This window comes from Culex pipiens, chromosome 3, assembly GCF_016801865.2.
Source record: "Culex pipiens pallens isolate TS chromosome 3, TS_CPP_V2, whole genome shotgun sequence".
Classification (NCBI taxonomy): domain Eukaryota; kingdom Metazoa; phylum Arthropoda; class Insecta; order Diptera; family Culicidae; genus Culex; species Culex pipiens.
This window is the reverse complement of record NC_068939.1, coordinates 37,775,651-37,797,705: the sequence shown is the minus strand read 5'-3', so window position 1 is coordinate 37,797,705 and position 22,055 is coordinate 37,775,651. Positions and strand designations below refer to the sequence as shown.

Here is a 22,055-nt window from a genome sequence, read left to right as displayed (position 1 = left end):
TCCCTAATGAATGCAAATTAACAAATTGTGTTCTTTTTTCATCCGTTTTTTTTTTTTGTCGAAATCGTGCATGTTGCAAAATTGAGTTACAAACGTCATTTCTTTCAGCTATAGATGCCTCACCCTTCTGGACTTTACAAAAGATGAGAACGTCATTTGTAAAAAAAAAACAAGAGATAAGAAACAACTTTTGTTAAAATATTCGGCATAGCTTGTTATATTGGCCCATATAATTGCAGTTGAATGGAGAAAAGTGCGATTTACAAATAATGTCCCTAATGAATGCAAATTAACAAATTGTGTTTTTTCTATTCGTTCTTCCAGCTTATTTTTATATTTTGTCGTAAACGTGCATGTTGTAAAATTGTAAAATTGAGAACGCCATTTTGTTCAGCTTTCGATGCCTCACTTTTGGACTTTACAAAACTTAGATTACAATGAAAACCATAAAAATACAATGCAATGTTGACAATCCATAACAAAACATTGAAATTTCACGGCAATTTCACGGTACTCTAAAAACTGCTCAAAATAAACGTAAAAATGTATTCTTTTAGCAAAATTATTAACAGAAAAGTGTCTAAAAAGTTAGCAGTAGTTCTAGATACAAAATAAAACCCCCTGACACAAATTATTTATTTGAAAAAAGGAGTATTGGATTAATCTTGGAAAATTTTGAAGAATCTCCGACAGTTGAATTCTAGATTTTTTTAATAGGTCTTAGAAACAAATGTAAACATTGAGTGAATCCCGCTTACTCCAATGAACATTGATTTTTTAGATGAAGGCGGTGAATAAATGAAATGAATAAGGTGTAAAAGGGATACACTCAATGTTAACATTTCGATGCCTCTGTGCTCTCTTGTATTAAGCTTGCTGGGATTCCTATCTAGGGGAAATCTACCAATTTTAAGCCTGATAAGCGGTCGTGTTTGAATGATGCTGGATAATCTGGAGTGTTCCTTGAAATTCACTAAAACCCAGTACACCAACGAGTAAAATATTTCTGTTTATTTTCACTTTTATTAAAAGTTATGCTATTCCTTTTACAAGCATTTAAAAAAAATATTTCAAAAATGCATTCTAATCAGTCGAGTGCATTGAGCCACGCCCATTTTTCTATTTTCAGCTTAGTTCTTTTTTTCTTCCAGCGCTCTTTTGGGTCTGCTTAGTGCTGCCAAAATTGATGAAATTTTAAGCGAACACTCACGAAAAGTAGCATTTATAGAGAAAGTTTCCTGGCAACACCACAAGCGCTGCTGGTGGTGTTGGTGGCCACCCTTTGTTCTTTATTTGCCTTCGCTTCTCGCTCGGTTTTCTTCAGCCTTCGATTGGAATGGGTGTTCAAAATTCAAACGTCAAAAGACTTGGCGCGTTTTTTTTTTTATGGCGCTTGCTAATTATTTACATGTTTCGGGATTATTTTTCAAGTGAGTGACTAACTAATGTGCAAAAGAACATGTTGCCGGTAGTTGGAAGCAATTTTATATCTTAAGCGCTTTGAAATCGTTAGCGCAAGTGAAAAGATATTGATGGCGACTTTCGTTAAGCGGTTCAGCTCTCATTTTGCGTGTGGATGTGTGTGCAACCAACATGATGAGAAATGGTCTCGCAAAATAGAAATTATGATCAAAAGTGCATTAAATTTGATCCTTTAGGCCAGTAAGTGGCATACATTTGCGTGCTTACTCGAGGCGGTGCTGTTGCTGGTAAGTTTATAACCTAAATAGTATTTTTGGAGCTTTAATCGAGCATCAAACTCTCCATATGACGAAGAAAGGTGTTTGATTAGAAAGGGTATATTTCCCCTAGTTAGCTTAAGAGAGCACAGAGGTATCTATTTGTTTATAGGACCTAATAAAAAAAAGTCAAGAATTTAATGATATAATTTGATTGAGTTTTTCTAAAATTAATTTGTTTAAATACCTCCAAAACGAAGCACGTCCTGAACCTCTTATTCATCAAAACAAGAATCATTTAAATAAGTGCGATAAAGATTTTTTTTTTGCTTTCCTTAGTTTCAGCAATAGGAAAAATTTAGTATTTTAATAAAGTTCAGGCAATACTTCACTTAAAACAGTTTTTACATTTATTGATATAATTCTAGAAAAAATATAATACATTGCAAAATGGCTAACAAATGGGTAATTCTCCGCCAACTCACACAGCAGTTGCCCCGACCCCTGTTCGATTTGCGTGAAACTATGCCCTAAGGGGTAACTTTTGTCCCTGATCACGAATCCGAGGTCCGTTTTTTGATACCTCGTGACGACGACCAACATATTGTTGAATCTTCAAAAAATAGTTGTAGATCTGATATGAAAGACTTTTTTATTTGTAAACTACTTTTAAAATGCATGTTAAAAGTCTTTTAAAATGTTTGAATTGAAAAAAAAGGCTTGAATGCACTGAGTAGCGATATATCGATTGAATATTTCAAATTTCGCGGCATTTCACGGTATTTCCCAAATTTCACGGACTGGGGCGAATTACGCGGATTACGCGGCTTCTGTGAAATCGCGAAAAATCCCTAGCCCTATCGATTATTTATGCTGTTTGGCCTCACTTCGTCGAACAATGAAGAGTGACGTGCGTCAATGTAACACAACCACCTTGATTCGAGAATAACTAATTTTGTTTTTAGACTTAACAAACCATGTTTTTCTTTCGTCGACATGTTTTAATCGGGCTGACCTGTTTGGGGTGGGCGGTTCCCTCAAGAATGAGAGCGTTTTTAGACTCCGACGGGCACGTGCTTTTTTGGAACATTCCTACCAAGATATAATCTATAATTTTCTTCATTAGGTCCTTGGCAGTTCGCGCCTCGATGATTTTGTTTTCAGAAACGTTTCAAATTTTCATCCTTCCTAAACGATTAGAATGATTTTTCGCGTGTACTCGAGTCCAAACCAGCGAAAATCTAAATTTCAGAAGAAGAGTCCATTTTCGGGGAGGCAACCCCTTAAGCGGTTCGATTGAGCCCTCAAATTATTGAGACATTAGGCAGCGAACGGGGTGGAATCACTTTGTCACATTTAGCGGGCCCCCTAAATTGAGCCGCAAATGTTTGTTAGAGGCAATTTTGTAATTTGGTTCATCAGGCAAATGAACGGCGAATGGAGCCTTGGAGATGCGCCTGGACGACCTAAATTAGGCCATTTAACTGCTTGAGTATCGGGTAATGAATATTCAAATTGATTCAAATTCTTCTGGAATCATTACTTTGCTCCTTGTGGTATTGATTTGCATAATTTGGGACCATTTTTCTTAAGATGCATAATTAAGTAATCTAAATTTGAATAGTAATGATAATAAGGTATCCGTCAACTAACAATTCAGCAATTCCCCACGAAAACAGCATGGAAAAAAACAAAAGTGCTCGGATCGGGCTCTTTTAATTACGAAAATTTTGGTACCCAAACATCTATAGGTCATCGCTGAAATTTTAAAGTTATCGCAGTTTTAGTGAAAAAAGTTGATTTTTTGCCGATTTCGTCATTTTCCGGTTTTTGCGCGCGGCGCGTCGAAAAACCCGGATTTTATTTTCAAAAAATCATATCTCGGAATCCTGTTAATGAACTCCTCCCATTTTTTAGTATGTTATGTAAAAATGTCCGGGGAATCCGATAAAAATATTTCCAGACATAGGCTCTTTGGTCCAGACACCGTCAAAACGGCATTTTAAAGTTTCATACGCCCTTTTCATATGTTAGGCTAGATTTTTGAAACTTCTTACTATTTTTCATTGAAAGGCCAACTTATCAACTTTCATTTGCGTATAAGACATTTGAAATCGGTTAAAATGGCGAGGAGTTATGATTTTTCGAAAAAAGTGGTTTTTGCGAAAATCGACGAAAATGGCAATTTTTCAGACCACCCTAACACGGCGTAGGTCACCCTAATGGCCAAACAAAAAAATACGGGTCTAATTATTTCGGTCAGGGAACCCCCAGAAAAATTTTGAGCCCGATCCGAGGACTTTTGTTTTTTTCCATGCTGTTTTCGTGGGGAATTGCTGAATTACTAAACCATTGAAAAATAACATTTGTTGATGAACTAATGGTAAATATGAACTTAAAAAAACATCTTTCAAATTACAGAAAAAAAACACTGTTCAAAAGTGTGCATTTTTTAGGTTTGTGAAACGTAAAAAAAATCCTCGAACAAATTCTTGAAAAATTCAAACTGACTGAATCCCATAGCGTGACCAAGGATCATCAGGATTTATGGTGCAGCCGGGCCCGATCTGAAAGCTATTTAACAAGATTATATTTTAATTAATATTATAATTCATCACAACAACACACACGATGCGAGCCTGGCACGGAACCTGGAGCGTTTCTGGCACGAATCGCGGCGTTACACTTTCGGCAGAAGCAGCCAGCGTCGAAAGTCGGTTGTCGTCACGACCGACGAACCCAAACACACAGCGTCATAAAATCCCTGCGCGCCAAAAAATTGATTTATCTCCGATCGTGTGGCGGGTTCGCGTTTTCGGCGGCGAAATTCGATTTTTTTTTGTTCGGACTGCCAAACGAGGCCAACGAAGATCATGTCCGAAGGTGCAGTTCGGGCGAAATCCGTGGGATTAGGACCCACGATCTGCGGCGCAAAAAAAAAACGAAGCCTTCGATTTTTACGCTTGTGGCCACTTTCATAAATTGAATGAAGATCTATAAATCTTCGCGGGGAGATCTAATTTGGATATATTTTCCATTTCGTCATTTACCTTTTTTTCGTTTTTCTTCTCGAAAACGAAAAGAGATCGCAACGCGAGGATACCTTTGGACACGATCGGACACGTCATGAACACGGCACGACCGACGAAATGCAATATCCTGTGTGCCGAAGCAGGAGCCCCTTGGTTTGGGATGCTGCCGCGAGGCTCACGAGCAACGTGGGTTTTCGCGATTCTTAGACGGCTAATCTCTGGTGTTACGGTGTTCACAAGTCTGAGACGTTTGCGTAGAACAAGATCGTTTGAAATTTGGGTTGAAAGCTATTGTTATTGTTTTTTGTAAAAAAAAAATACATTTTAAATTTTTTATAGTAATTAAAAATCCACAAAAAAAAGAATAAATATAAAATAAGAAAGCATATAGAATTATCAAAATTAAATCTATCTGTATCTTGTGCAAATTCAGCGTCGAGTAAAGCTAACAATTTTCCTACAAACTTAAGTTTGATAAAAGTCCCCCACACAGCAAAAAATCCAATGGTAAAATCGCATGCAAAAGCATGCACATCACCTTCGTCAAAATAAACACTTAATATTACACACTGCATGTACAATTTTTGCAAACACAAAAAAAAAGTTGCAACCGACGGGATTCAAACCCAGCACCAACAGTAAGGCCTGGCGTCTTAGCCCACTCGGCCATCAGACCGATGAAAAGTCGAAAAGATAAACGCATATATGAGCTTGACATTTCGGTCAAGTAGGTTTCCCATACTGATGGGCTACATATTTCAGGGTGTAAAATCACATAAAATTGCATAAAATAATGCAATATTTATTTTACACCCAGGCCTTTTACACGCAGCTGGATTACAACTTTTTTAGCTGTGCACAGAAACATCATTAGTGCAAAATTGGCAAGCGTAGTTTAACTGGTTGTAAATCGTGGTTGGTTTCAAAATGCCCACTAACTTTCTTTCATCGCGGATTTCTGAGAGAACAGAAAACTCAGCGGTGAGAGAAGCGTGTTGAGGAAAAGAGAAGGAGAGACAGGAGAAAATCCCTTTGTTGGGAAATACGAGACCAAAGAAAAGAACTCGCACGCTGTAGCGGCGGCAGCTATACTCTGTGATATTTCGGTGAAGGAATTATCAAATGATAGTTTTTTGCTATCACTCATTCTAAACGCACGAAGCGAACCGCAACGCGTTTCTCTGGAAACACAATGTGAATGTACACGTGCCGCGATATTTCGTGGTTGTGACCCGTGGTGTAGGGGTAAGCGTGGTTGCCTCTCACCTAGTCGGCCTGGGTTCGATCCCAGAAGGTCCCGGTGGCATTTTTCGAGCAAGATTTGTCTGATCACGCCTTCCGTCGGACGGGAAGTAAATGTTGGCCCCGGACTAACCTAAAATGGTTAGGTCTTTTGCTCAGTCCAGGTGTAGGAGTCGTCTCCCTGGGTCCTGTCTCGGTGTAGTCGCTGGTAGACAGTTGGACTAACAATCCAAAGGTCGTCAGTTCGAATCCCGGGGTGGATGGAAGCTAAGATCAGGGTGACCACTCTAATTCCATTTTCAAATTCCCGACTTTTTCCCGACTTTTTTCTAGACTTTTCCAGAATGCTCAAAAAATAGGCATTTCTTATTTAAAGAATGATTTCAAACAAAAAACTTTCTATAAGAAAAGTCAATATTAACCACCGAAAAAAATGTAGGTATAGAACAGGTAACAACAAATAAAGAATACTTCAAAAATGTAATTTCATTATTATGATTCAGAGTAGAAACACAAACAATTAGTCATTGAAAAATTATCAAAAGTTCAACAATACTTATAACTTCCATGGTATTTTTTAAATTGGCAAACGTATAGTTTTTGATAATTTTGTTTAACTTCATTATCATTTTAAATCAAAGAATGATTAAAACATAATTGCTGTTAATATTCATTAAAAGGATTTAGAAAAAAATCAAGGTATTCATAAAAGAAAATGTTTTTGCCAAGTTCCCTTTTTAATTTTGTAATTTTTGATATTGATTTTTTAATCAATGTCAATTTATCGGTATGGTATGCAGTATTTAACTGTTTTTTTTTCAATGAAAATTCAGTTTGATATGATTTTATGTTTTCTCACTTATTTTAAGCGAAATGTTTGTTTTCGCTTGTTTTTTAAACAATTAAGCAATAACTCAAAATTTCTTGGGTTATATTTTTTTGCAATTTCAATATTTTCTTTATGTTTTCAAAACGTAAAAAAGTTTTTCAATTGTGGATTTTATTCGATATTTAAGTTTTCCGCAAACTGAAAATCAAGCATTATCTATGGAAGGTAATTTACTCATACTCACAAAAAAATTCAAGGGCAACATTTGGAAAAAAACTATTTAAAATTACTTAATGAATTTACTTCAACAATTACAAATATTTACAAGAAAAAAACATTGCCAAACTCAAGTTTAAATATTCAATTATGTGACAAAATGAAATAGAATCATAATTCTAAGCTGGCCATTAGGCTCTATTTTTATATTAGTTTTTCATTAACTTTACCTCTTGTTTTATGAACAAAAATTAATAGCGATCATTTGATTCATAAAAAAGACTCCAATATTCATAAAGATTTTGAATGTCTTAAACAGCTTTTCCATACTCAAATATATTGAAATAGTGAAAAGAACCTTAAATTTAAAGTAAGTTACTAGAGCAGAAATGAGTGAATTCAATTTGAAAATTGTACAAAATATTACAAAATTATTCAAGAGTTAAAAACTAATTTTCAAACAAGTATGCTCAGAATTCCCGACTTTTCCCGACTTTTTGACAAAAAATCATAAATTCCAGACTTTTTCCCGATTTTTTGCGGATTTTGGCGAATTCCCGACTTTTTCCCGACTTTCCCGATTTCCCGACTTGAGTGGCCACCCTGTAAGATGTAAAAAGAGGTTTGCAATTGTTTGCAACAATCAAACACTTAATTTCGAGTAGGAATCTCGTAATCGAGAATGCCAAGGCAATGCTGTAGAGCGAATAATTTGATTTGATTTGATTTGAAAACCGTGGTCACATCAAACCCGGGGGGACATTGATATAACGAACATATTTTAATCGGATTCTTTGGACAATTTTACACTAAGAACATCTAACATTCGTTTTTAAATTGAATGTTTGAAGGGAAATTTTAAACAGCATTCAAAAATATCTTCAGATTTTTAGGCATTTTCAGTAGAACAATTATCTAAGTGAATTTGAAAATTTATGAATGGTAGCAAAAATATATATTTTTATGAAAAAAAAACAATTTCTTTTGAATTTTGTTTAAATTTGGAACTTTTTTTACTTAACCTTAAATTGGTATAAAATTTATTAAAAGTTAACTAACTTCATTAATCAAACATTTATTTGTTTTTTTTTTCAAATGAAACATCAAAAGAAAGCTTACTCATGTTCAATTAGCCGTAATTTATTCAATTTGCTCACTTTTAAGCGGAAATTTGTTGAAAAAAAGTTCTTTGTCAAAAACACAGTGACTGTGAAAGTCACACCGGTTTTTAAAATGACAATTTTCAACGAAGCACCACTGAAAAAAAAAGTAATAAAGCGAACATGGTCAATGTGTGGCAAAAGTCTTACCGGTTGAATAATATTTGTAAAATAAATTGAAATCCTATCAAAGTTACCTCGGTTTACGATTCATACATTAAAATATTTCGATCAAATTGAGCACTTTAAGCATCTTTTTGAGGTACTTTGAACACTTCTCTACCACAGTCAATATGATTCTTAGTCATTCCGTAAGTATTTTAATTGTACTCTTCATTCTGCTGAAAAATCGCTAACCTATCAAAGTAACCCCATTTTACGGTATCTAAGTATTGACCTTTTTTTATTTTGCGAGAAAAAAAGTTTTTGCGGTGCTCTACATCGAAATTTTATAAAAAGTTCAAAATATTTTTAATTGAGCAACACTTCTATTTCTATTAAAAGTTTTTGAAAAAATATTTCGATTTTTCGAACCAGTTTTGAAGTGGAGAGGAGGGGGCGGGAAGTGGAGCGACATAAACTTTTAAAAATATTTGCAACGGCCTAAGTTAAAAAAAAAATCACTATGGGCACTTTTAGTCCACAAAATCTTATCAAAAATTTAAAATAAATCGAAGAGACTAAAGATTGTCAATATTGTTTTTTTAAGTGATAAAAAGTTAAATAAAAAAAATGGGATTTTTCCTTGCACTCATTACACAGTTCAACAAAAAATCAAATGTTTCTTGTCTCTTAGACGAGAATATGTGTTCCTAGTAGATTTTTGCCTGCTGAATCCGAATCCGGGTCCAGAATTGCTCTAAATGGTCCCAATTTTGAGGTACACCCGTTTGAAATGTTAGTTTAGGCCAAAATTAGCTACTTTGTCGACTATTTTACAAAAGAACTATTGAATAAACAAATAAACCAATACATGTATCTTAAAGTTCACGATTTCCCCTTTCTGAAACACCCCTGGTTTTTAAAATTTGACTGTTTCTACGCATATTTATAGCTATTTTAAAATTAGAATTTGACTTGCATGCAAGTTGGAAAAACTTGAATGAGAACCAACTGAAAATATAATTTTAAAATGGCTATAAATATGCGTAGAAACAATCAAATTTTAAAAACCAGAGGTGTTTCAGAAAGAGGAAAATGTGAACTTTAAGATACATGTATTGGTTTAGTTGTTTATTCAATAGTTCTTTTGTAAAATAATCAACAAAGTAGTTAATTTTGGCCTAAACTAACATTTCAAACGGGTGAATCTCAAAATTGGGACCATTTGGAGCAATTCTGGACCCGGATTCGAATTCAGCAGGCAAAATTCTACTAGGAACACATATACTCGTCTCTGAGACAAAATCTTGTTGGACTGTGTTATTTGTCTGAAAAGATCTAACCATAATTTACATTTTCGCAAAAGATATTGAAACGATCAGAGAATCCCTTTTCAAGATACGGATTTTTTAACTCTGTCATAGCACTTTTGTATAAATAGTTGCCAAGTTTGTTTGAAAGCTTTAAAGTAGATACCAATAACGCAATTTTGCTCATAAGAAAATTATAAAAAATGTTGAGGTTTTTTTTTAGAAAAAAACATTCCTTCAGATCATTCAAAACACATGCTGATTAATTTTAGTGCACATATTTGTTCAATTGTTTAAAATAAAGTATTTTAATGTGGAGCTCAATTTTCCTTGTAAATGAACTAAGCAAGAGAATACCTACAGTAAATTCAGTGCTCCGTCAATAGGGGGATCGATTCCCCTCCCAAAATCCAATTTATCATTTCCCACATCCTGCTGGCTGCAGTTCTATGCAAACATCCCGCCATCGTCGTCGTCGTCGTCTTATTCCTGGCGATCAAGTAAAGTGGCACAGCCACTAAGCCTCGCATCAGCTCTTCATCATCTCCAGACGAAATCTTCTGTCTGTGTCCCTTGTGGGATGTGCATTATTTGCTCTGGAAACCGCGCGCTCGCGTGGTCCGCGGGCTTCAAAGGGTAAAAATGCCAAAATTTAAATTGAATTAAATTTTCAATATTCGCCCATGTTGGCTTCCTTCCAGCAGTGGGCAGCTGGACCACGACGACGCGTGGATGTCGGATCCCTGTGGGGATTAATGTATGCAACCTTGGCAGCCACCACCACGAGACGGGCAGATTATGGATTTAGTCTCGACGGTTGGTTGGGGGTCCCTCAAGATAATGGCTTGAGCAAATAATATTCTCGAGACAACAACACAACAGCAACGTGGTCGATGGGCATTTTTCGATCAACAGCAAATTGATTTAAGTTGTTTGGCTGCGAGCAAAATTTGAGGAGAAGCAAAAAAAACCTTCGAAAAGGGATAAACATTGGAAGTTTATGGGAAATTTGGGCGACCCAACGAGAGGGCGATTTGTTTTTTAATGTTTGCGCTAATATTAAATTAGTGAGTGTGGTTTGGGTGGTTGGTTTATCTTGGCGATGATGACGCTGATAATGGTTGGCCAACAGCAGAGTTTAAAAAATCAATTTATTGGCTTATTGAAAAGGTGCTTCGTTTATGATGTGTTACGTGTGTGGTTTACCGCAATTTTAAGGATGGAAAATTTGCACATAATGAAAGTGTTTGAAATGGCTGGTGATTATCGCGTTTGATGCAACAACACGTTTTGGCAATTGATTTCACATCGATCGCAACCTTGTTAACTTCAAACAAAAAATAATAAGCTCAACCAAACCACAAAGGATAACCATACTGAAAAATACAGAAACACTTCAATTTAAGTAGATTTAAGAAATTCTGCATTTTAACTGAATAGAAGCAAATCAATCATGAGAGATTCTCTGATATTTCGAACGATACACAGAAAAAAATAATTCGGTAAATTTACATCATTTATGATGTACCAAAAGTGCACGTCATTAATGATGCTAATTTACATTAACTTCATCTGAAATTTACATGCCTTCCGACGTAAACGTGCCGAGCAATCAAGTCTTCAAAAACGTGTAAATTTCCGATGAAAATAATGTAAATTTACCGAAGCACAAAAATTTTTTTACTCCGTTGAATTTTAAATCCGATGTAAATTTCAAATTCTTTTATGGCCATATGTTGTTTGAAAGGTCATTGTTTTGCTATCTTTTCTAATCAATATTAGCAGCTGACTTCAAACAGTGCTTATTATTGAATGGAAATGACAAAAGTAAATGATTTCAAACTACAGTGGACTAAAAGCTTGAAAATATAATCAGATTTTGAATTCAACGGAGTAATAAAAACACTAAATTAAATTCAAAAAAAGTTGGCTGTATAAACATATAAATTGTGAATTTAGCTCTGCGGAATTGGCTTAGGAATTTGAAAATGCAGCGACTTACAGTTATGCAAAAAATGTAATCGAGATATTACAAACGGCACACCAAACGTCTGAGAATCGAACACGGAAGTCACATCTAACTGCTGCAGATCCTCGCGCCAAATTACGGCCAGTATTTTCATCTCACGCCCGGGTTCGATCAAATGTACACAAGTGAAGAAAGCGGACACGAATGACCTGATGCAGCTTGTCATTGATAGCAGCACGTCTTCGATTCTCGATTTTGCAACCCTTGCGCTGGACAAAGCAGCTGCGAACCGGGAGCTGCAACGAAACACAATATTAGATCCACAAATAAAATCGATGCGATGAATAATTCGTCCCACCTGCTGAACACTCAGGTCAACTTTGTCATGGAAGCGCTCGTTGGCACCGTGAAAGCATGTAGTTGTCATCACGCCCCCTCATTCCCAGGAATCAAGCGAGACAATTTTAGTAATCACTGATTATGCTGGAAGCTTACGAAGCCTCCATCGCGTTCTGCTGCAGGAATTTGACGTCTTCGGAGAAGTCCACCTCTAGACTCGAGCTCTTGGGTTCTTCAGGGAGGGTTTCAGCACCAGCAACGGCAAACCGAGTAGCCCCTCTTGTCGGTGGTTAGATCATGTTGTCAGCTGTGTTGAATTTGAGAACGGTTAGTTGCTGGAAGGAAGACCTTCCCTTTAGCCGTCTTACCGCCTAGATGCAGCGACTTCGTGTTGCCACCGGGCGCATTCAGCAAGTTGGTACTATATCTTAGTCACCTTCGCACACACTAATCCAATGTCGTCGCTATCTAGTAGATGATAGTTTTTATAACAGACACAGCAAATCAAAAAAGAATCTTACCTAACAATACCGGTCTTGTCCATTTTGCAGCGCCCTTTTCTGCCAGTTCCGAGTTGATCGGCATTGGATTAGAAATTATTTGCCTAACGGTGTCCAAATCACCGTCCGCACTCAAAATCTACCGTGTCCTGCAGGATCTTCGTTAAATTTCTGTGCCAAAAGCTACAAAACGTCGCAATTTTATTCGCACGGAACGCACTCGATGTTGTTTTTGTTTACTATAACCACTTTGACAACTAAGAATTAAACTCAACGACCTGTAAGTTAACTTAGGTGTTAGACTGGTCATCCGGGCGTTTGTCGGAGTTTCAAGTAATCAAAATTGGGTAGGGTAAGGATTTTTTTTTGCATTAGTGGTATTATCCGCGCACCACTAACCCGAAGCGCGCATCTCTTCTGTTGCGCTAAAAAATCTGTTGCGCCGTACAAAATTAAGTGGTTTGTCGTAAGCGTGTACATCAGCCTGTTGCGCAACAGGCTTTGACAGGTTGACAGTTTTTTTAGAGGACCTATAAACATATAAAACACAATAGCTTCTAGGGAAGCGTTCTTTTATTACGTAACGCAGTTGGGACCGAGGTCGTTAAAATCCGATTTGGTTGGTGTTCCGACAACACTGCCACCAAGTCGACATAGGTCGCGAAGACACGGCAGGGTCACGACACACGCAGCGCTACACAACACAACACAAATATAAACATAAACAAATTATAGTAAAGTAGAAACAAGAGAGGAGGAAGTAAACACGAGTAAAAGTAGGGACGAGGACAAGAGAAAACGCGTTGAAAGATCGAGTTCGGTTCACTTTTACCAAAAAGAGTGTCTTTGGTGAGTTAAATTGTCGTGCGCGTAGTTCAGGCGTTTAGTTACGGTTTGGTTGGACGATCACAAGCTGCGGTACGGACGTCAGTACGGATTGGCCAGCCAGAACAGGACGGGACAGAACGGTCAGGACAGTGCAGACAGGACAGAACGAACAGGTCTAACGACGGTAGATTACAGATTGCGACAGGCAAAACAGATTGCAATCTCTCAGCAAGGAGGTGCAGTCTTCTGCTGTTGGGGCAAAGCGTTGACAAGGAGTACGAAACCATTTGGGTACAAAAGGTACAGCACGGTACAAAAACAAACCAATCAATTTTGATCTGCATTAGCTGATACAAAATCTGGTTTTTATTTGCCACCGTCCGAACAAAATCAAAATTGATTGATCGGATTTGATCGGTTTTGGAAATGGTTGCTCGATTGAAGGAGATTAAGTGCATGTTCTGCAGAAAGGCGGACAAGCACGACCATGGTTGGGAGGAGTGCTCGAAGTGTGGCGCGTGGGCTCACACGAAGTGCGCGAGTGTGGATGAAGAGTCGGAAGAAGAATGGATCTGTCCGAAGTGTGCTGATTCCGACATTCTGCTGAAAGTTCCGGGTAAGGTGACGAAGAAGTCCGGCGCCAACAGCGACTCGGGAACCGTCCCAGGCGCGGGTTCCAGTGCAGTCCCAACTGAAGAGGAGTTGGCTGAGGAACAGCGGGTCGAGCGGGAGGCTTTCGCGAAGCAGATGGAGCTGCGCAAGAAGCGTCTGGCGGAAAAGCTGGCCTGGAGCGAGCAGAGAATGAAGGAGGAGGCGGAGATGCAGGCGCTGGAGATGAAGACTCAGCGCGAGATCGAGAAGAAGCAGCTGGCGCACGACCAGAAGCTGCTGGAGCGTCAGTTGGCTGCGGAGAAGGAGTTTTTGAAGAAGAAGGCGACGGTGAAGAAGCAGATTGAAGCCAGCAAGGCCAAGGTTAACGCGCTGAAGGCCGAAGAATCCTCGAAGAAGAAGGTGACTGACTGGCTGAAGAGCGGCGAGAAGCCTGGAAGTGGAAATACGCCGAAACCGAAGCCGGAAGTCACCCCAGAGAGTAGCAGCGACAGTCACGATAGTGAGTCGGATGGGGAAAAGAGCGTTTCCGGAAAAGGAAGCGTTAAGCCTACCTCGAAGAAGAATGGCGGGTCGGTTTACAGCGCCGCGCGTATCACGCGAGAGCAAATGGCTGCTCGGAAGGTGTTGGGGCATGCTCTGCCGAAGTTCAGGGGCGAACCCGAAGTCTGGCCGCTGTTCATAAGCTGTTTTGAACAAACTACGGCTGCGTGTGGCTTCTCCAACCTCGAAAATCTCTCGCGACTGGTGGAAGCACTAGAAGGCGAAGCATTGGAGAACGTGAGGGGCAGTCTGGTTTTCCCGAGTGCAGTGCCGGACATAATCCAGGATCTCCGGGACATGTTCGGGAGACCTGAGAAGCTGCTGAAAGCGCTGTTGGTGAAGGTGAAGCAGGCGCCGGCGCCGCGAGCTGATCGTCTGGGGACTTTCATAAGCTTTGGGATGGTGGTTAAGCAGCTGTGCGACCACCTCGAGGCGGCAAATCTGCACGACCACCTGAACAATCCGATGATCGTGCAGGAACTGGTTGAGAAGCTGCCACCGAGCTACCAGATGGACTGGGTCAGGTTTAAGCGGGGCAGGAAGGAAAGTCCGCTTCGCAGGTTCACCAATTTCATGAAGGAGATCGTGAACGATGCTGCAGAGGTGGCGGAGTTCTCGTCGCTGAACTTAAGCGACCAGAGCAAGATGGGAAGCGGAAGGGCGCACAACAAAGAGTTCGTACACGTCCACGAATCGGAGCAGAAGAGGGTCGAAGCAGCGCGCGCAGAAAAGCCCAGCAAACCATGCTGGATCTGCAAGCGGACGGATCACTTTATGCGTTCCTGTGAGCAGTTCAAGCGGATGAACGTAGCGCAACGTTTGAGAGAAGTTGGCAAGCTGAATCTGTGCAACCGGTGCCTGAACAAGCATGGATCCAGTCCGTGCAACTCGAGGGTCAAGTGCACGGTCCCAAACTGTGTTGGGAACCATCATCCGCTCTTGCACCGCGCGGAAGAGTCGGTGCAGCTGCAAAAGGCGGAGAGCACGGGTCGCTCAGTGATCTTCCGCATGATGCCCGTGACATTGTACGCAGGGAAAAGGCAGCTCGACACGGTAGCTTTTCTGGACGAAGGATCGTCGGCGACGCTGATGGACGACGCGGTGGCCAAGCAGTTAAAGGCGGAAGGTGTTTCGGAGCCGCTGATCGTCACCTGGACCGGAAATATCAACCGGATTGAGGACGGCTCGCGCAAGGTGGACTTGATGCTGTCGGCCAGGGGCTCGACGGAGAAGTTTCCACTGATGAACACGCGAACCGTGGGGAAGTTGCTACTTCCGGAGCAGAACGTGAACTACGGAGAGGTAGTTAAGAAGTATTCGCACTTGTCCGGTGTGCCGCTGCAAGATCTCCCGTCAGGTGTTCCAACGATATTGATCGGTCTGGACAACCTTCACCTTTTCGCGCCGTTGGAGTCGAGGATCGGCAAGTCCTGCGAGCCGATAGCCGTACGATCAAAGGTCGGGTGGACGGTGTACGGTGCGGAGAAGCGAAGAGCGAGCACGCACGCCTTCCTGAATCTACACTCGGTCGCGCCAGTGACCAACCAGCAGCTACACGACATGCTGAAGGAGCAGTACATGCTCGATGACCTGGCGCCGTCTGCGTTTCCGATTCCCGAACCAGTGGAAGAGACGCGAGCGCGAGAGATCCTGCTAGCGACGACGAAGCGAGTAGGCGAACGCTTCGAGACCGGCTTGCTGTGGCGTGAGGACGAAAGAAAATTTCCTGACAGCTACCCGATGGCCGTTCGGCGAATGAAAGCGCTCGACAGGAAGTTGGAGAAGAATCCGGAGCTGAGGGAAAACGTTTGCCAGCAGATCGAGGACTATCAAACCAAAGGGTACGCGCACAAGATCACCGATGCAGAACTGTCGGAGACGCCAAACGAGGCCGCGTGGTATCTACCGTTAAACGTTGTGGTGAATCCTCGCAAGAAGAAAGTGCGCTTGGTCTGGGACGCTGCGGCGTCGGTCAACGGCACATCCCTGAACACAGAGCTGCTGAAGGGTCCGGACATGCTGGTTCCGTTGCTCCGCGTGATCAATCACTTCCGAGAGCGGCCGATCGCCATTGGAGGCGACATCCAGGAGATGTACCACCAGATACGGATCAGGTCGGAGGACAAGCAGGCGCAGCGCTTCTTGTTCCGGACGAGTGCAACCGAGAAGCCGCAAATCTACGTTATGGACGTGGCCACTTTCGGCGCGACGTCGTCGCCGTGCTCGGCGCAGTTCGTCAAGAACTTGAACGCAGATCAGTTCGCAGAGAAGTATCCGGAAGCCGCAGCAGCGATCATAAAGCGTCACTACGTGGACGACTACTACGACAGCGTAGACACCGTGGAACAGGCAGTTCAGCGAGCCAAGGAGGTGAAGGAGGTACACTCGCGGGGTGGATTCAACATCAGGAACTGGGTGTCCAACTCCGCCACGGTCCTGAATGCGTTGGGAGAGAAAAGCGTCGACCTCACGGTCGATTTCAACCGGGACAAGGGACCGGAGTACGAACGCGTGCTGGGAATCGTCTGGGATCCTGCTGAAGACGTTTTCAGCTTCACAACGATGACGAAGTCGGAGTACGCGAAGGTCCTGAGCGGGGAAACGCGTCCAACGAAGCGAATCGTGCTCAGCATAGTGATGTCGCAGTTCGATCCGGCCGGATTTCTTGGACCAGTAACGATACGAGGAAAGATGCTGATCCAGGACCTGTGGCGCACGGGATGCCAATGGGACGAGTTCATTGACGAACTTTCGTTCAAGATGTGGCTGCGTTGGACGAGTATATTGTTGGATGCTCAGACGTTTAGGCTGCCCCGTAGCTACTTCGGGAACGCGCGGTCGGATGAGATCAAAGAAATCCAGCTGCACATCTTCGCAGATGCTGGAGAGAAGGCGTACGGTTGCGTTGGATATTTTCGCGCGATAGTACGCGGTGAGGTGGAGTGCGCCTTCGTCATGAGTCGCTCGAAGGTGGCACCGCTGCAGTTGACCGCCGTTCCGCGCTTGGAGTTGAACGGATCAGGCCTAGCCGCCCGGATGTCGCAGACAATTCACGAGAACCACAACTTCACAATCACCAAAACGTTCTTCTGGATCGACTCGGCGGTTGTGCTGTCATGGATCCGGTCCGATCAGCGCCGGTACAAGCAGTACGTCGGGTTTCGGATTGGAGAGATCCTCAGTCTGACGAACATCGACGACTGGAACTTTGTGTCGACCCGGATCAACATCGCAGACATCCTCACGAAGTGGAGCACCGACCTCGACTTGAGCCCGAGCAGTCCCTGGGTACGCTGTCCCAGATTCGTGTACGACGATCAGAAGGACTGGCCGAAGAAAGCGCTTCCACCTCCGAACACAACCGTTGAGCTGCGGATTCATTTGCTCTTGCACGACGTGCAAGTCGTGGAGTCACTCGTGGACGTCAGCCGGTTCTCGAGATGGACTGTCCTAGTCAGAACGATGGCAACTGTTTGTCGGTTCGTGTCAAATCTCAAGCGCAAGGTGAAAGGACTTCCGGTGGAGAAGCTCCAAGCGACCAGGAACCAGGAGAAGCTCTTAGGGTCGCCGGCGGGTTCGTCAGTACGAGTTCCACTGCAACAGAACGAGCACGAACGAGCGGAGCAGTACCTGATGAGGATGGCACAAACGGAAGACTACATTGACGAGATGAAGGTGCTCACGAGAAACAAGAATCGCCCGACAAACCAGTGGATCGCGCTGGAGAAGTCGAGCCCCCTGTACCAGCTCACACCGTTGGTCGACGAGAACGGACTGATTCGGATGGAAGGACGGCTGGAGCAAGCCGAGTTTCTCCCGTTCGACATGCGCTTCCCGGTGATACTGCCAAAGAACAACCGAATTACCGAGCTGATTGTACAAGACTACCACGAGCGGTGCGGACACGGATATCGGCAGTCGGTCAAGAACAAGCTGAGGCAACTGTACTACATCCCGAAGGTAGACGCGGTTGTTCGGCGAATCGAGTCGGCGTGTGTGTGGTGCGAAGCTCACCGCAAACGTCCGACAATCCCCAGGATGGCATCGCTCCCGGTCCAACGTCTCAAGCCGTACCTTCGTCCGTTCAGCTACGTCGGCGTCGACTATTTGGGACCGTTCGATGTGAGCGTCGGACGCCGCTCGGAGAAGCGGTGGATTGCACTATTCACCTGTATGGCAACGCGCGCAGTGCATCTTGAAGTGGCGCACGGACTCACAACCCAGTCGTGCTTGATGGCGATTCACCGATTTATCGGCCGGCGAGGCTGGCCCATTGAGTTTCTTTCAGATAACGGGACCAACTTCCAAGGGGCGAGCAAGGAGCTGACGAAGGACGTCCGAGACATCAGCGAACACTGCGCGGACCAGCTGACCAACGCACGGACGAAGTGGTCATTCAACCCTCCCCTGGCACCTCACATGGGCGGTGTCTGGGAGCGACTGGTGCGATCGGTCAAGGAGGCGCTCACGGCGCTGGACGACGGTCGGCGGCTCACGGACGAGATCCTGCAGACGGCCATCGTTGATGCGGAGGACATGATCAACTCCCGTCCGCTTACGTACGTGTCGCAGCAGTCGGACGAAGCAGAGGCGATCACCCCTAACCACTTCCTGCGAGGCGCCTCACCAAACCAACCGGGCGGGGCTCTTCCGTCGCCAAATCCGGCGGTGGCACTACGAGACACGTACCAACGATCCCAGCAGCTGGCCAGCGTGATGTGGGAACGGTGGATCAACGAGTACCTGCCAACGCTGAATCGGCGGACCAAGTGGTTCGGCGAGACGAGGCCGCTGGAGAGCGGAGACCTGGTCTACATCGTCGAAGGCAACAACCGGAAAAGCTGGATTCGGGGCATCGTGGAGGAACCGATCGTGGGCAAGGACGGCCGAGTACGCCAGGCGTGGGTGCGCACCAACAGCGGCAGGTACAAGCGAGCGGTGGCGAAGCTGGCAGTGTTGGAGGTACGAGAAGGTAACCCTCAACCGGAAGCGGACTCCCGGACCGGGTTACGGGCCGGGGAATGTTCCGACAACACTGCTACCAAGTCGACATAGGTCGCGAAGACACGGCAGGGTCACGACACACGCAGCGCTACACAACACAACACAAATATAAACATAAACAAATTATAGTAAAGTAGAAACAAGAGAGGAGGAAGTAAACACGAGTAAAAGTAGGGACGAGGACAAGAGAAAACGCGTTGAAAGATCGAGTTCGGTTCACTTTTACCAAAAAGAGTGTCTTCGGTGATTTAAATTGTCGTGCGCATAGTTCAGGCGTTTAGTTACGGTTTGGTTGGACGATCACAGGCTGCGGTAGTACGGACGTCAGTACGGATTGGCCAGCCAGAACAGGACGGGACAGAACGGTCAGGACAGTGCAGACAGGACAGAACGAACAGGTCTAACGACGGTAGATTACAGATTGCGACAGGCAAAACAGATTGCAATCTCTCAGCAAGGAGGTGCAGTCTTCTGCTGTTGGGGCAAAGCGTTGACAAGGAGTACGAAACCATTTGGGTACAAAAGGTACAGCACGGTACAAAAACAAACCAATCAATTTTGATCTGCATTAGCTGATACAAAATCTGGTTTTTATTTGCCACCGTCCGAACAGTTGGGTTGGGACGGGGGTCTAAAAATCCGTTTTTTTTGCGTTACGTAATAAAAGAACGCTCCCTAGAACCTTTTCAAAAAAAAAAACTCTTGAATTAATTAATTTTGCCATGAGACCTTGCATGAGACTGAGTTTTATTTTTTTCTTAAATAAAATTAAGAACGGAAATTTCATTCAATAGAGTTATCTATGTGAGCGTGTACGTTCACACAAAAGATTGATGTTTTGTACTGTCCAGCAAAACAAATTGTGATCCAGTGTGCGTGACACCGGTCTGAAATAACCCTATCGCCAAACATTTTTAGCAATTTAACAGCAAGGCTAAATCAACTCTAAATAAGATTTTTCTTCTGTTTTGTTTTAATATATATTTTAATTGTTTTACATAATTTTATTTGAAAATTATGTAGACGAAAGACTACGTTTTGATTGAAGTCAGCATTTCGTATCAATCTGAAACATGTGAAAATTATAATTGTTGACTGTAAATTTACAAAGGAAAACAATACTTTGATTTGCAAAAGTTTTAACTGTGTTAACTTAAAGTATTTTTCAGAAAATAAGAAAATTTTTGGAAAACCGTATCCCGAACTATAGGCAAATGCATTATTTTGAAAAAAAAAATTGTTTGCAATATTTGAAGTGCAAAATTATAAAAAACCGAAGAACAATGAATTGAAATTGATAAAAAAAAATTATTACTCAATTGTTTAAATTTGCAGTGTATTTTAAATAATTTTACCGCACCTCAAAAAATCTTCAAAGAACACAGTTTTTTTTTTATCCAAATTAAGTTTTTTTTAACGTATGAATAAAAACATTTCAATAAATGCCTTATGCAAAGGCTTCATCCATAAATTACGTCACGCTAAAATCAGCCAAAATTTACCCCCCCTCCCCCCTTTGTCACGCTTTTCCTATACTTATAACACGCAATGTCACACTTGCTCAGACTTTATGGATGACGCCAAATTAAATTAATATTTTTTAAAAGTTGTTATTTCTTTCTTAAAATTAAAAATTTGTGTCTTATTTGCAAAACCACTATATAAACTTATTAAAAAAAAATAAACAAACCTACTCTGTTCTAGGAAAATTAGATATGGCCCGCATTGTCAAAAGGTTGGGCACCCCTGACGTAGAGCTTAATTAAGTTTTTTGGATATTTTTTTTGAAAAATTTCCTATCTACATCTAGAGAATTAAAAAAACTAACTTAATCCACCTATGTGGTTGGTGCCTTCCTCACACTTTTCCAACAATGGGTGATATGTGATATGATGGGTTTGGACACAAATTTCGTCTAATTTCGTTAAGTTCCGGAATACAAAAAAAAAACACACATATCACTCAAGGGCTCATAAGTTGCATCATAAGTGGTCAGAACTCGAGATAGGATTGCCAGATCATCAATGTTTTAGACTCGGCCTTTCAATTATCTTACCAACGATGGGTCGGATGATGGATCCGGACATTGTTTACATACATTTAAGTGAGATCCGGCTACAAAAAAGTGCATGAATCTCACTTATGTGGTCAGAACTCGAGACAAGGTTGCCAGATCTTCAATATTTTAGACTCCTTAAAAAGGTCTTTCGATTACCCAACCAACGATGGGTCGGATGATGGATCCGGACATTGTTTACATACATTTAAGTGAGATCCGGCTACAAAAAAAGTGCATAAATATCACTTAAGTGGTCAGAACTCGAGACAGGGTTGCCAGATTATCAATGTTGTAGACTCGTTGGAAAGGTCTTTCGATTACCTTATCAACGATGGGTCGGATGATGGATCCGGACATTGTTTACATACATTTAAGTGAGTTCCAGCTACAAAAAAGTACATAAATATCACTTAAGTGGTCAGAACTCGAGACAGGGTTGCCAGATCTTCAATGTTTTATACTCGTTGGAAAGGTCTTTTGATTACCTAACCAACGATGGGTTGGATGATGGATCCGGACATTGTTTACATACATTTAAGTGAGATCCGGCTACAAAAAAAGTGCATAAATATCACTTAAGTGGTCAGAACTCGAGACAGGGTTGCCAGATTATCAATGTTGTAGACTCGTTGGA

General features: G+C 42.0%; 1 protein-coding gene and 1 long non-coding RNA gene across 2 annotated transcripts; one reads left to right on the top strand and one right to left on the bottom strand.

Annotated features, from left to right (window-relative positions):
- Positions 1 to 11,565: 11,565 nt before the first annotated feature.
- On the bottom strand, positions 11,566 to 12,624 carry LOC120415817 (uncharacterized). The gene is made up of 4 exons (XR_005605270.2): positions 12,400 to 12,624; positions 12,247 to 12,346; positions 11,898 to 12,185; positions 11,566 to 11,835 (listed from the first exon to the last, which is right to left on the bottom strand). It is a non-coding gene; the product is annotated as an uncharacterized LOC120415817 (long non-coding RNA).
- A 1,008-nt stretch (positions 12,625 to 13,632) lies between these two features.
- Positions 13,633 to 19,413, top strand: LOC120415798 (uncharacterized). The gene has a single exon (XM_039577423.1). The coding sequence runs from the start codon at positions 13,633 to 13,635 to the stop codon at positions 19,411 to 19,413; it is 5,781 nt and encodes a 1,926-aa protein (XP_039433357.1).
- The last annotated feature ends 2,642 nt before the right edge of the window (positions 19,414 to 22,055 follow it).